The sequence below is a fragment of the Peromyscus leucopus genome, unplaced genomic scaffold, assembly GCF_004664715.2.
Source record: "Peromyscus leucopus breed LL Stock unplaced genomic scaffold, UCI_PerLeu_2.1 scaffold_1225, whole genome shotgun sequence".
NCBI classification, from domain to species: domain Eukaryota; kingdom Metazoa; phylum Chordata; class Mammalia; order Rodentia; family Cricetidae; genus Peromyscus; species Peromyscus leucopus.
The window spans coordinates 14030-29103 of NW_023504364.1; the positions used below are offsets into that span (position 1 = coordinate 14030).

The 15074-nt window shown below is 37.3% G+C and overlaps 1 protein-coding gene across 1 annotated transcript; it reads right to left on the reverse strand.

The window, feature by feature from the left end:
* Positions 1-793: 793 nt before the first annotated feature.
* LOC114687282 (cytochrome P450 2C26-like) lies at positions 794-14787 on the reverse strand. Its single transcript, XM_037201717.1, has 4 exons — positions 14624-14787; positions 9489-9676; positions 2968-3109; positions 794-1314 (listed from the first exon to the last, which is right to left on the reverse strand). Exons 2-4 carry the CDS (start codon positions 9621-9623, stop codon positions 1133-1135), a joined length of 459 nt encoding a protein of 152 aa, XP_037057612.1. The 5' UTR covers positions 9624-9676; positions 14624-14787; the 3' UTR covers positions 794-1132.
* Positions 14788-15074: the final 287 nt, after the last annotated feature.

Genomic DNA, 15074 nt, shown 5'->3' on the forward strand with positions numbered 1-15074 from the left:
TGACTCTTCCTGGCACCATTATTCTTTTGGGAAGAGAAAAGACACATATAGAGCATATGGTTAGCAATAGAAAATCAAAATGCATGCTCAGGTCTAACCTGGGAACATCAAGTCAAAAGCATGTTTAAAATTTTATCTTTTATTTACAATAGCTGCAAAGCAGGGCTTGACCTGACCCTGCACGTGTATTTGTCCCTGTGACTTGTCCTCTACAGGGTGGAACTATTCCTAAACACTGTTTATTTGTTTCAAATACAAATACTTCCAGTGACTTTAAGTGATGCTCAGCCAAAGGGCTTTGGTACCACCTTCCTCTTCACATTCTGTTATACATGTATGAATGTGGGTGTGTATATGTGTATGCATAATCAGATGCATAGATGTGAGAGAATGTATATACATATACATACACATGTGTGGAAGTCAGATGTGAACCTTGGGTATTTTTTTTCAGGAGATGACAAGCTTGTTTTCTGAAATAGTGTATCCCACCAGGACACAAGGCTTACTATGTAGGCTAGGTTGGCTGTCCACTAAGCTCCTAGGATCTCCTGTTCTGTCTTCCCGGTGTTGGGATAACAAGCAGACACCACAATGCCTGGTCATTATATAAATGCCACAGACTGGATTTAGATCTTCAGGTTTGTGTGGCAAGTACTTTATGGAATGAAGTATCTCTCTAGCACACTAGTTTGAATTCTCTATGCTTTACGAAATGTGGACCAGTGTGATGTGTTGGGAACTCTGTTGTTTTTCATTTTTTACCTGAATTGTAAGCAAATCTAATAAGAGGTATGCAAATCAAATATATTTATTATTGAAAACATTCAGAAGAAAAATGACCATGAATTATCTTACTATATTAGTTATTTTACAGGGAAGTTCCTTTTTGACTCAAGACCAGATACACATTAGCACAAGGGATAATAACACTGTTGCAGAGAAGAGAAAATAGGAATATATTTGTGCAGTGATTCCAGAAATTGCAAAGTGATTGACAGGTGTTTCCTGTGTCTTGACAGAATAGGAATACATGAAAGGGAAGGAAAGACTCCTTGTCCCTGATCAGAAGGAAGTGGATGAAGGTATAGAGGTGATTGCAGATGGCCTGGACCAGAAAATCTGATCTTATTTATACAGGAATGAAGCAGATCTTGTAAGGGGGTGGCAGAGAGGTTAATCCATTGGCCACTGGGGTTGTATCAATGTCTTTAGGGTGATGCAGTGATTTCAGCTTGAAGTTCTGTAAAATTGTGGTCAGGAATAGAAATAGCTCCATGCGTGCCAGGCCCTCTCCTGCACAAATCCGTTTTCCTAGGGGGAAAAAAAGTCAAAGAAGATTACTATTCTCATTCATAAATGTGAGAATCATTGTACTTGTACCTGACACAGGAGACTATGAATGAAGGATAAGTTATTGGATGGGTGTGTAGATGGATGGGTGCATGAACAGACAACTAATTAGGCAAAAATTAGTTGTGGTTATTCACATCTGTAATCAGACTGCCTAGGAGACTGAGGAAGAGGATTCTGTGTTCATTATCATGAATAACAAAGCCAAGGACAGAAACTGCATATCCAAAAGCAGCATATATACTGCAGGTGTGAACTCAATATCCATTGTTCTCATCATGAATAAGAAGAAACAGGGTTCCTGATAATCTTTGCAGAATGTCCTGCCACATCAACATTGTCTTTATCATCTCATGATGATCTTGAAGTTCCTAGAATTCTGAACTGCATAAAAATGCTCTGATCTAATGGTTCATTAACTTCTTTTAAGCGTATGTGATTTCTTCTAATTCTCCATTACTAATGCCTTTTGAGGTAGCTAGTAAGTCATTTATTAGAATGTTGCTCTATTTTTGCCTTAATATATATGGTTTGAGAGATATATTTCCTGATTTATCCCCCAAACCCAGAGATCTGGGGGTCTTTCTCATTGCCCTAGTTCAACTGAAATATAAGTATTGTTCATTCATGTGTTTACCAAATACACTTGAGGCTCTTTGGTAATTTTCTATATTTTTTTGAGACTTGTAATTGCATACTTGAGCATGGAGGTGAGTGACACAGCAAAAAAAAGACATGTTTTAAAATTTAAAATGATATAAATTATGATGTCTTCATTTTCATGGTGAGTGAAGTGTAAATGAAGTTTGCTTTCTTTGGTATTTCTGTAATGTAGGTAAAGGAAGATTAAACACACTCTACCCTTAAGCTTTCTCAGTTTTGAACAATGGATGAACAATCAAAGACTCAGTTTCATAGCCTGACAGGAAAGAAATATCTTAATCATGACAGTGCATGGACACTGAGAGTCATATTCCTGATCATTACCAGTCTACTGGCCATCAGGGTGCCCCTTGTAGTTGGAAGGTTTCCTGTGTTCTGCCTGGTCTCAAAGCTGCTCAGACCCAAATATACACACAGAGGCTTATGTTATTTTCAAACTAGGGCCACAGCAGACTTCTTGTTGCTAGCTCTTATATCTTTTTGTTTTTGTTTTTGTTTTTTCGAGACAGGTTTCTCTTGTGTAGCTTTGCGCCTTTCCTGGAACTCACTTGGTAGCCCAGGCTGGCCTCGAACTCACAGAGATCTGCCTGCCTCTGCCTCCCGAGTGCTGGGATTAAAGGCGTGTGCCACCACCGCCGGCCTTATAACTTAAATTAACCCATAATTCTTATCTATGTTTAGCCATGTGACTTGGTCCCTTTTCTTATTTCTGCCTTGTCATCTTGATTCCTCTGTGTGTAGCTGGAGACTTTTGACTCAGCTTTCCTCTTCCCAGAATTCTCCTTGTCTGCTTATACTTCCTGCCTGGCTACTGGCCAATCAGCATTTTATTTATCAACCATTCAGAGCAACACACATTCACAGCATACAGAAAGACATTCCACAGCAGCCACTGTGTAAGTCTCCTCAGATTCTCATGCCGCTGGAGCCATGGAAATGAGTTTCTATTACCTGTTGAGAAAGGCATGAAGTAGTCACTTTTCTTAAAGTTTCCATTCCCATCTAGAAAGTGTCCAGGGTCAAATATCTCTGGGTTGGGGAATTCTTTGCTGTCATGCAGCACTGATGACAGTGATGTTATCACTGTTGTTCCCTATAACAACACACAGAGAGAAATCGAGTTACAAAGAAATCATAGAGCTAAAACACATTAAGAAAATAACCTAGTTAATTCTTTGCTCCATAGTGAAGTTTACATACAAAGATCATCAGGGATATTTCAACACACAGAGCACATAATCAGCAGAGAGGAGGTTGAGGCAAGCACAGTGGTGTGGCTAAAGTTTCATCCAGTGGTAGTTCACATGAGTACTTGGACTAAACCTCCCTAGTCTCTTCTTCCTTTCCTTCAGATTGGACTTGTGCTTCTCTGTTCACCGGCTGCTCTAGCTTATCACATCTATCTACATACTCCTCATGTGAATCAGGTTCCAGATGGATTAACTCATTGAGTTCTTTATAGAATGGGAGACGGTTCATTGAGTACAATAGGGAAGATTTGGAAATACAAATGCCACTCCTTTTTTCCATTTACAGAATCTATCTCTGTATTTATATAAGGAAGTAAATGCAGGGCTGTGTGCCAGAGTAGAGGTATGTAGTCTTGTATGTAATCTATCTATCTATACGAATACACAGACACAAACACAGAAATACATATACGTATATGTATCAGAAAAGTAGGATGACGACTCTTTGGGAGAAGGAAAGAAAGGAATGGAATCTGGAGGAGAGGGAAAAACATAAAATTAAACAAATTAAGATTAAAGTAAGATGATCTGTTGGCACCTAAATCAACAAATCTTTTGAAGATTCACAGAAACTGCTGGGAGCTAGTGCTGGCAAGTTCTCTTTAACTAGTACACAAACTAACCTCATATCCTTTCAAAGTTTTTAGGAATGTGCTTTACAAAGCTCTTACAAGGATGACCACATATTATAATGTAGCTTAACTAAATATATTTAAAGTTTTAAAGCTAAGAAGAATATTATTGACATATGTAAATTGTGTGAAAATTAAGTGTTAGTGCCAATAGGTATTGAAGGTATTATATTCATAACCAATTGTTTACATGTTGCCCATGATTGCTTCTCTGCTACAATGACATAGTTTCTGAAGGCACAGAACAATTCCCTTGGCCTAGAAAGTCTTAAATCTAACAGAACAATAATGGCAATATCATTGGTTCCTTCTTATCCTATCAGTGGCCTCAGTCTGTTCAAAGAAATCACTTACCCTACTTGTCAGAAGGGAGAATTACCTGTGAAGTCATGCTTATTTCTCCACCAGGTTATTTCATAAGGGGAAAAAATGGAATATTCTACTTGACTAGATTCAAAAGAGACCAGTCATATCATGATACACCAGCAGAGGGATAAAGGGAAATAAATTTAGCTGATACAACACTTGCCTCAAACTAGGCTCTAAACCCAAGGAAGCTAATAGAAGATATGTGCTGTGGGATGTCTCTGTATTCTGTAAGTATGTGTGGCTCTAAATAAAGCTGTTTTGGCCTATGGCAAGAAAGCTTACCGCCAGCTGGGAAATCCAAGCAAAGATGAGACAGTATAGGCAGAGTTGAGGAGACACCAGCCATGGAAAAAGGAGCAACAAAATGCCAGCAGAGTGGTAATGCCATGGCCAAATGGCAACACATAGATTAATAGGAATGGATTCATTTAAGATGAAAGAGGTAGCTAGCCAGAAGCTAAAGCCATAGGCCATACAGTTTGTAAATAATATAAATCTCTAAGTAATTATTTTATAAGTGGCTACTAGGTCACTGATGGGAGAGATTCGTCCAGACTATGGGGCTATGCAGGACCAGAGAAACTTCCGGCTACAGATATGTCACTATTTTCTTGTCCTTTGTTTTATTTACCATTTAGGTGGGTCTAAGGACATAAACATAAACAAGTTATGTATATTAGCCATTGACCTCAACATTCTTACCTCAGGAGTGTCCTGCAGCCAGAGCAGACTGGCAACATAATCCATATACTAAGTCTGTTATCACACAGCAAAACCCACTGCCACTGGCAAAGTTAGTTCTGTCATCTCCACATGATAATAGTAACAGAACCTAACCAATATCTTTTTGCCTCCACCCCAACCCCCCCAAATACAGGACTGTCCAGTAGAGGGCAACTTCATCCTTTCTGGATGAAGTTATCACTACAAAAAGTCTTCATTTTTCATCTGTAATATCTGGTAACCAATGAGCAGTTTTTAATGTCTTTAAAGTAGCTGGCCACTGAAATGAACTAAGTACATACAAATCCACATCTGGGAACATTTTTAACTTTGTTTTATGCAAACATCTCTGCTTTAATATAAAACATTTAAAAATTTTGAGGAAAAAAACTTGTGGGCCGAAATTTCTTTACATAGAAGTATAACACAACTCTTAAAAGGGCTTATTAATAATAAAAAAAACCTCCAGAGCCAGAGATTGGGGTAAAATCTGAAAGATCAGAGAAACAGAGCAAGCCACAGTCAATCCTGTTTCCACAAATCCTTAGTCTAAAAGCCTCTGAGTCATCACCCTGGAGAGTCTCAGTTGAACTGCTCTTAGTTCCTCTCTCCTCTCACCTTATATACCCTTCCCCACCCAGCCATGTCACTTCCTAATTAGGTATATGTACTTTCCAAGAAAAGGCAGAAGATCTCAAATGCTGGGATTAAAGGAGTTTGCCACTGCTGCCTGACTCTGTTCCCAGTGTGGCCTTGAACTCACAGAGATCCAGATGGATCTCTGCCTCCCAAGTGATTGGACTAAGGGTGTGTGTCACCACTGTCTGGCCTCTATGTCTAATCTAGTGGATGTCTCTGTCCTCTGATTCCCAGGTAAGTTTATTAGGGTATACAATATATTGGGGTATACAATATATCACAACATTTCCCCTTTTCTGTCTAAAATATTAAAAGGTTATAACTAATATAAGAAAAACTATATACAATAAGTACAAGTATATACAATATATACAGTCAAGAATTATATTAACAATGTCCAGTCCATAAACATTTGACAAATTCAAACAAAAAAATCTATTATTCATCCTATTTTGGTGAGTCTAAAATGTTGTACCTATTTCACTTTCTATCCTAACATGTATTACCAACACAAAACTGTCTTTTGATGTCTTTCAAACTTCTAGACTTTACACTTCTTAGTGAGTTTCTTTTCTGAATTTGTTAACAAGGAAAACTATAACTATCTAATCTACAACTCCCTCAGAGACCCAAGAAAGCAATAATATTACCTAAGTAAAAAGGAAGTACAAACAAATGACTTCCAAAAAATTTTGAGAAATGACAGAAATAGCTGTCACTCACTCAAGATTTCTCTGCAATGTTGGGGCATGCATCTTCAGCCTACAGGCCTAGCACATCTGACAGACTGGGAAGCATGTTTTCTAAATAGCCTTCCTACCTTGTCTTGGCAAGGATTGACAGTCCTTTCTTTTGTGTCCTGCTTGTCTATTTTGGATAGCATACTGTCAGCAGTTAAGGTAAGGGCACTTTCTTGCCCAGTAGCTCACTTTTGCCACAAATCAAGTAAACTTCATGGGGAGTTTCTTCAGTGCCCATTATCTTCTCTGAAGTAGATTGGTGCTGCCTGGAGCAGACATTTCTCATAAAAAAAGAGTCTATGTTATTAAAATATCTTAAATGCTATATTCTGTAGACCTATGTAGTGTTTGAAGATGACCTATCTATCTAAAATATATTGCTGTTTGACCTAGAAAACATACCTAACATGACTACAAGGTTGATTGTAATGACTAACCACTAGCTTTCATTTCTTTATATCCTAATTAGTTTGTGATAATACCTTTCAAGGACTAGCAATTTGCATTACATTGTTAAATAAACTGTATAGGTACAATACCTTGAACAAGATTAAAAATATATGTACACTATTTTCTAAAAAATCAATCTCAAATTTGTATTAATATACATAATTTGCATACAATATACCAAAATCTAATTGAATGTAAAATATTTAAAACTAGTAGTTGCTTTCTAAAAGTAGATTCAATAATCTACTTTTTTATCTTATCATATCCATATTCTCTCTTTTTTTGAAGTAGATTCAAATCTACCCCTTATTCTATCATTTCTACATCTTTTTTTGAGAGTAGATTCAATAATCTACCTTTTATCTTATCATATCTATATTCTTTTTTCTTTCCAGAGTACTAGATTCAATAATCTAATCTTTATTCATCATTTCTATAACATTTTTAGAGTAGACTGAATAATCTACCTCTTATCTATATCCCCTTTTTTTCTTTTCTAACAAGAACCTTGAATCTAATTTCCTTTGTTTATCTTTTTTTTCGTGACCATTAACAATTAACAACTTTTAACTATGTTAACAATTAACATTTACAAATAATCAACCATCTTAAACAATGAAAATTATCCATAACCCATTGAATGACCAAAAACCATCCGCCCCACCTCTTGGGAATGTGGGCGTCGTGTTCTTAAAATTACTTCCTGCTATCTGGGGTGAAGGCATCTTTTAGCAATCCTGAAAAAATTATTTTTGGGTTAGCTGCCAAGTCCCAGGAGAGTTAGCTGTATCATTTGTCCAGTCTCGGCATAATGGAAAAGTGCAGGACTTGTCTCAAGCTCTTGCTCATGTAGTCTGTGAGGTTGGTTCATCTCAGCTAGCCATCTCGAAATTGTCTTGAAGAGTTGTAGTCCAAAGCAGATCTTTGAGTGGCGTTTGTCAGTGTAGTGGTTTTATCATCATCCTGATGGAATCGTCATTGCAGGGATCTCAGCTAGCCATTGAAGTTGTCTTGAGTTCAAAGCTGATCTGCAGGTGGTGTTTACTCTGTGGTTTGGAGCAATATCAATTGCATCTGTGGCAATATCGTGTCTCACAGTCAGTCCTTAGTTTGCAATACAACAGGTTCCATTCACCTTCATCTTCACCAAGATATTCTTTGATTTCCAATCTCTGTGAGCAATAGCTGGCTTTCCTTGGGTACTAATAATCTGCACATGAAGATGGGCAAGACTGTTTGCTGTCGACAGAGTGAGTTTGATCATCCCTTGCACTGTAACTATGTATTTATTCAAGTAATCAAAAAGGGGTCCATGCTCATGGTAATCAGACGCCAGTCACAGCTGAGTCCATGTGCCATTGTCTTTGCTGTCTGCTGCTACAAATCCTAGGATGTTTTCATGGTGTGACATCACAGTCTGATAAATTTCTGCCTCTCAGAAACACAAATGCTCTTCCCTAGAAGAGAATATCTTCACAGCAACTTCTTCTTCCTGACACTTGCTTCACCAAACTTCTCCAAACTGACCTTTGCCAATGCTTTCTTGTAATACAATGGTCCTGGCAATTGTTCTTTGAACAAGTGGAGGTAAACCCTTCATCCTTGGTAGCAGCATCGCTGCTGCCACCAACACTATAAGAAGCAGCTGGCAATGCAGAGCAGCAGCTACAGCCTCCATGGTCCTGCTGCAACTGTTTGTGGCCCAGCCTATTCCTGGTTGCAGTTTCTCCTCAGAAAGCCTCCCATGTTGGCCTCGAACTTGGGATACTCCTGCTTCCACCTCCTTCAGCAAATCCTACCTGAGTGTACCACCACAACCAGCTGTGTGCAGCTTGGGCCTGAGCTAGGGACTACAAGGCCACAGGCAAGTGGCTTTTTTGTGAATTCGTGCCACAAAGCAATGTGAAATAGAGAAAATACAATATACATATGTGTTTATAACATATACAGTCAGTGATCAAAGGGTAAACAATACATAAAACCATTTAATGGGTGCAGAGAACAATCTTGAAAATAATGTACAGATTTTTGTGAATAAAAGTCATCTCAAAGTAAATTTCTGTGTTCCTGGGTCATGCTCACACATCATTGATGCCACAATAAAGTACCTCTTATACCATTAAAACAATCAGGCCAAAAATTTTCATCTGAGTTACACAACCATCAGTGTATTCTGAAAACATCTAACTTGATAGAGAAATATTAAATTTACAATTCTTCATCCTAATCAGAAATGAGATGTGATGCCCATTGCACCTGGGTCTATTCATCATTATGCTGCAATTCATCAAAATGAAGAGAAACTATGACCACAGGAGTATGAAGAGTACATAGAAAAGTATTAGCCCACATAACAACTTCAAATTCCACATACATTAAAAGATAACTCATTAGAAATAATAAAATTCACATGTCTAGATAAAAATAAGACCAATGAAATGATTACATCAATTGTTTCCATTAAGCAGATGGAAAGAATAGCAGAGGCACCAGAGAAATAATAACAAAGATATTCACCCAGATATTTCTGTACCTGCAGAAGATTTGCTCTCTAGGTTGTGAAGCAGTATAAGCCACCAGCAACACCAGGTGATACAGAGGACTGGAACTGCACTGTGATCTGGGAGCATCAGGAGTAGAGAGGTACAGCAGAGAAGAGACAAGCTTACCTTGGGGATAAGGTAGTTCCTGAACTTAGTGTCACAGGTCACGGCATGGGGCAGGTTGGTGGGGATGAGGTCAATGAATCTTTGGACCTCATGAATCATGGCGTCTGTGTAGGGCATGTGGCTCCTGTCCTGCATGCAGGGGCTGCGGTTTCTGCCAACCACACGATCAATCTCTTCCTGGACTTTAGCTGGTTGGTCACAGTGAGAAACGGGGGAATAGGACAAAAGTGACATGTTTGACACAATGTGAGGTCATACACAGCATAATATAAGTGTTCCAAAAGTGTTATAAATGTGTGTTTTTCATTCAGGAATAAAAGTAGTTATTCATGTATTTATAAAGAAGTGCTGTATTGTGGATTCATATCATTATTCTATATAGATATTATAAATAAGCATATACTTATTATTTAGTAGACATAACAGTATATAAGATATAAGTAATTAAAAGTATCAAATAAAACAGAATATAATTAGTCAACATGCTTTAGTCTGTGGTAAAGAACATTAGAAGTCAGATGTTAGATCTGTATCCAAATACAATATTTTATTACACTCACATTCTAATGTATGTGTATTTATGAATATGTTTGTGTTGCATATGTACAATTTGAAAGGTTCTTCTTTTTTGTTCCCACACCCAGTAATGAACTAGTTCAACCTCTTTAGCTATTTCTGAAATATATTCATATTTGTAAAAGTTTCTTATATGCCCCCATATGCTCAACATTTATGACTTTTCCATATAGGAGATGAAAATTTCAGTTACATCTACATTATCTACATAAACAAATACATACTAAAACCACACACACACACACACACACACACACACACACACACACACACACACACACATTCCCTCTTACCCCTCACTTCATTAACAATATCATATTAGAACCTCATGAAACTGAAAAACTGTATGGCAAAAGATACCATCATTAGGACAAAACAACAGGCTACAGAAAAAGACTTTTACCAACTACACATCCAATAGATGGATATGATCCAAAATATATAAAGAATTCAAAAAATGAGATAACAAGAAAACCAATAACCCTACTAATAAATGGGGTACAGATCTAAGCAGAGAACTTCAAAAGATTAAACTTAAATTGCTGAGAAAAATTTAAAGAAACTTAGAAAAATGTTCAGAAACCTTAGTCATCAGGGAAATGCAAATCAAAACTACTTTGAGATTTCATCCTACGCCCCTCAGAATGGTGAAGATCAATTTTTTAAAAAGTGACAGCTCATGCTGAAAAGAAGTGACACAAGAAGCCACTTATGCATTGTTGGTGGGAGTGCAAACCTGCACAGCCACTAGGATATCAGTGTGACAGTGCATCAGGAAGAAGAGACTCTACCTCAAGACACAGCTGCACCACTCTTGGGCTTACACCTGACAGCTGCTTCAGCCTGTCACAGAGACACCTGCTCAACCATGTTCACTGCTGCCCTATTCATGATAGCCAGGAACTGGAAACAAAGCAGATGTCCATAAACAGGAGAATAGACTTTTTTCAATGGGTATATTTATACAATGGAATGTTACTCAGCCATAAAAAAGAAAAAATTCATGAAATTCTCAGGTAAATAGAAGGGACTAGGAAAAAAATCACCCTGAATGATGTAATCCAGACTCAGAAAGACAAATATGGTACACATTCACTTACACGTGAATATTATCTGTTAAATCAATGATAGCCAAGCTACAATCTGTAGAACCACAGTGGTTAGATGTAAAGTAAGGGACTATGGAGGACAGATAGATCTTGTTAGGAAGGGGAGATAGAGTAGATAGTTATGGATATATTGGGGGGAGGCTTGAGTGGGGAGAGGAGACAGGGACAAGGGAGGGAATACAGGAAAAGACAGATAAAATTCAAGGCCAACTGAGGGATAGTATGGAATCTTAATACAGAAGAAAAACTTCATATATATATGAAACATATATGAAGATGATCTAAATGAAATCATCAAGAGCCCCAACTGAACATCCCTTGTCACCAAAATGAATCTTCCAGTACCAGGGTTAAGTTACATCTAATTGAATTGTTGTTCAAAGGAGTTCCATAGAAATCTCAACAAACACAGGCTGTTGCCAAGATAATAAGTTATTCTCCACACGCTGATGGCAAAACCCCATTGTTGAAGCAACACCCACATAACACTGTGAACATGGAGAAGTCAAACTGATGCCTACATAGAACCCTCACCCCCATGTTCCAGCGACTTTGGTACAGGAATGTACTATGCATACTGTCAAAAGAGAAACATAAACCCCAACCCAACAACAAATCCTTTGATCAAAAATGGTGTCTTGCCTGCAAGATATGCTAGGGTAATGGTGGCATAAAACTTGTTGAAGTAACCAACTAAGACCTGATTTAACTTAAGGTCCAGTCCATGATATAAAACCCATTCCTAAAACTGCTTGTGGGCCAATAATGGGGCCCAGGGACCTATGTTCAAATCAAATACTCTGTTTTAAAACAAAACATTAACAATAGGACATAAAACAAAAAACAGCAATAAAATGACTCCGAACAACATTCTGCTATACTCGTAGATCACTGTCTTGCTCAGCCATCTTGAGAGAAGCTTCATTTTGCAGCAGATAGCAACAAATACAGAAACCCTCAACTAGACATTATGCAGAGAGTGAGAGACCTTGGAATACTTAGCACTAAATGGAATGTCTCCATCAAATCCCTCCCCTCAGGGATCAGGGATCCCTGTCGAATAGGAGGCAGAAAGAGTGTGAGAATCAGAGGGGATGGAGGATATTAAGAAAACAAAGCCCCATAAAAATCAAACAATCAAAGGACATGTGAACTCACAGAGACTGAGGAAGCATGCACAGGTCCTGCACAGGTCTGCACTAGGTCCTTTGCATATACATTATGGCTTCCAGTTTAGTGTTTTTATGAGATTCCTTGATGTGCAAATGAATGGTTCTCTGTTTCCTGTGCCTTTTCTTGTGTTCTTTTCCTTTGTTTGTTTTGTCCAATTCTGGTGTTACTTTTTGGTTGTGTCGTGTTATATTTATTACATTACATTATATTATATTATATATTATTTTTAGAAGCATGCTTGTTTCTAATGAGAGGTAGAAAACGATATCTGGAGTGAGAAGAGATTGGGAGGAATAGGAAGGAGTAAAGTGAGGGGAAACTGCAATCATGACATACTACATTAAAAAAATTTCATTTTCAATAAAAGGGAAAAACAGCAGATTAGATTATAATATTTTGTTATACCAATATTTAATGTTAGATTAATTGTAATTACATAAATATTATTAATTACCATGAAATTACAATTATTTTCCATTATTAGCATCTTCTTGATAAATGGATACCCTTTTATTTGTTTGTAATTTCTATTTCTTGACTTAGATTTATGCTGGAAATTTAGGTAGATATTTTTAATATCTGGGAATATATACTCAATTAAAAGGGGCATTAGACTATAGATTGTTTCTCTTTCATCCCTTATTTTTTGATAAACACCTACAGTACCCACAAGGTAAATGTTGAATTGGAAACTTCCAAGACCTGGTACACAGCAATGTCTCTGATACTCTTACCCTCCTACAAGAGCTATTCAGGCTCCTGGATCCCATGACTGACTGTGACATTACTTTAGATAACAGGATGAAAAACATTCTCACAAATTTTATGAAAAGATGGAAAATTGGACAAAAACTATGGCAAAACTGGAGCTCTCATCTTCCTTTTATTTTAGAAACTTTTAAGAAACCAGCTGATCCTGAGAATTCTGATGTAGTCTAAATGAGAATAGTTTATTTGAGATTCAGGCATCTCGCTGGAGAGTTCTATGATTCCATTCAATCCTAAAACTCCATGTGTGTGTCTTGGGTGAATGTTTTGAATCTATTCTGAATAATACAAGAAAAGTATTTTCTATTGATGTGGTGAAATAAGGAGTTATAATTTATTCCTTTTGTCTGGAAGATAGACTCTGCTGCTCACTTTCATGGAATAAGGCAGAGAAAGGGCTCTGAGAAACAGAATTCTGGGACTCAAATGCCCCTGGGCTACTCTTTCATCCCTCTGCACTTCTCATTCCCTATCAGTCATCAATGTCTCAGGTGAAGAGCTTCTTAGACTCAGTTTCTTTTAAGAATTTTATTTTCCTGGAGGGGGGTCAATTGCTGAATGGGAATAGGAAGAGAACCTCAGCAAGGTCAGCATGCTGTTCACAACTTTATTCTCTACATAAACTTCTATTCCTTTGGAACAGGAGTCTTTACTGGTCTGTAGATGTAGATCCACAACTTGTTTATATTACTACATGCATGTTGATCTAACATTAATGTTTCAACATCATCTTTCTTGCTCTATACTTTTTTCATTCCTCACACTATTTTTTTTTCAGTAATTGCTGAAGCCTCCTTGTCTGCATATTGTTATCTTTTCCTATTCTAAAAATGTAAGTATTGATTCACTTTTGTGCTTTTATCATGTAGTATATATTGGGCACAGGAGGGAAGGTGTGTTTCATATATGCTGGAACACTGGATCTGTTTTAGAGTACAGTGTAAAAAATACTATTGGCACAGTTGAAAAAATCATTGCTCAACAGAAGATTAAGGAAATGGACTTATGAAGTGAAAAAAATCCTTAATCTACATTTTCTGCATTAATGGAAAATTTTTGTGGAGCATCTAAATATTTTGAACACTTCTCAGAATGAACATTATATGAGCCAGACTCAGTACATTCTAGGCTTTCTGCTTATGCTTCTGTGAGGTGAGTTTTCTTTTCTCCACCCCACAGTTAGATGCATCAGAATGAGGAAAGGAAGCTGAAAGGTTTTAGCTGATCTGAAGACATGATTTTTGAGAATAAAAGAACATGTATCCACAGGACAATGTATTCTGACCACTCCCACCATAGCTTACCTTCCAGAGAACTCACACACTGATCAGAATTTCATTGCTTTTCCTACAGTCAGAGTCTGTTTCTCTTAGTCATGCTGTTCTTTACAGTCAGTGAGTAACACAGAAGGTGAAGGACTGAGACTTCTCTACGAATGACACACAGGACACTAGCAGAGACTTTCCAGCATCTTATAGGAACTCTGTGCATCACTATCTGAGTCCTCACCTGTGACATGTGGGTGCTTCAGCAGGAGCAGGAGAGCATATCTCAGCGTTGTGCTTGTTGTCTCTGTCCCAGCACCAAACAGATTACTCACAGTTGTTGCCAGATGTTCAAGTGTAAATTCTGATTGCTGATTGTGGTTTTCCTAAGAATAATTTGATGTAATAATTTGATAAATTCTTTATCAGTACATCTGATTACAATGGCTCTACAGTTTACACAAGTTTATATATTTGTTACCGAAAGTGTAAAAGTTAAAGTAAAACTCTGTAGCTCCCATTCCTTATTGTTTTTATAACTCTATAGAAATTTACTGAGCTGCATAGACTGGTGGTCTAGTTAACTTGACATGAACATTTATTTATTTGCAATTATTTTATATTATGACTTCTAGAAAATGTTTGTTTTATGTTGTTGCCACCAAAAATTCTGGAATGTAGAGTAGAGGAAAAAT

What these genes read in the sequence shown, in the direction of transcription:
- LOC114687282 (XM_037201717.1), bottom strand. Translation starts at nt 9,623, where the DNA reads ATGCAGGACAGGAGCCACATGCCCTACACAGACGCCATGATTCATGAG. An exon ending in GGAACTACCTTATCCCCAAG is followed by an intron (nt 3,110 to 9,488) that starts GTAAGCTTGTCT and finishes GTGTTGTTATAG; the next exon opens with GGAACAACAGTGATAACATC. An exon ending in CTTCATGCCTTTCTCAACAG is followed by an intron (nt 1,315 to 2,967) that starts GTAATAGAAACT and finishes TTTTCCCCCTAG; the next exon opens with GAAAACGGATTTGTGCAGGA.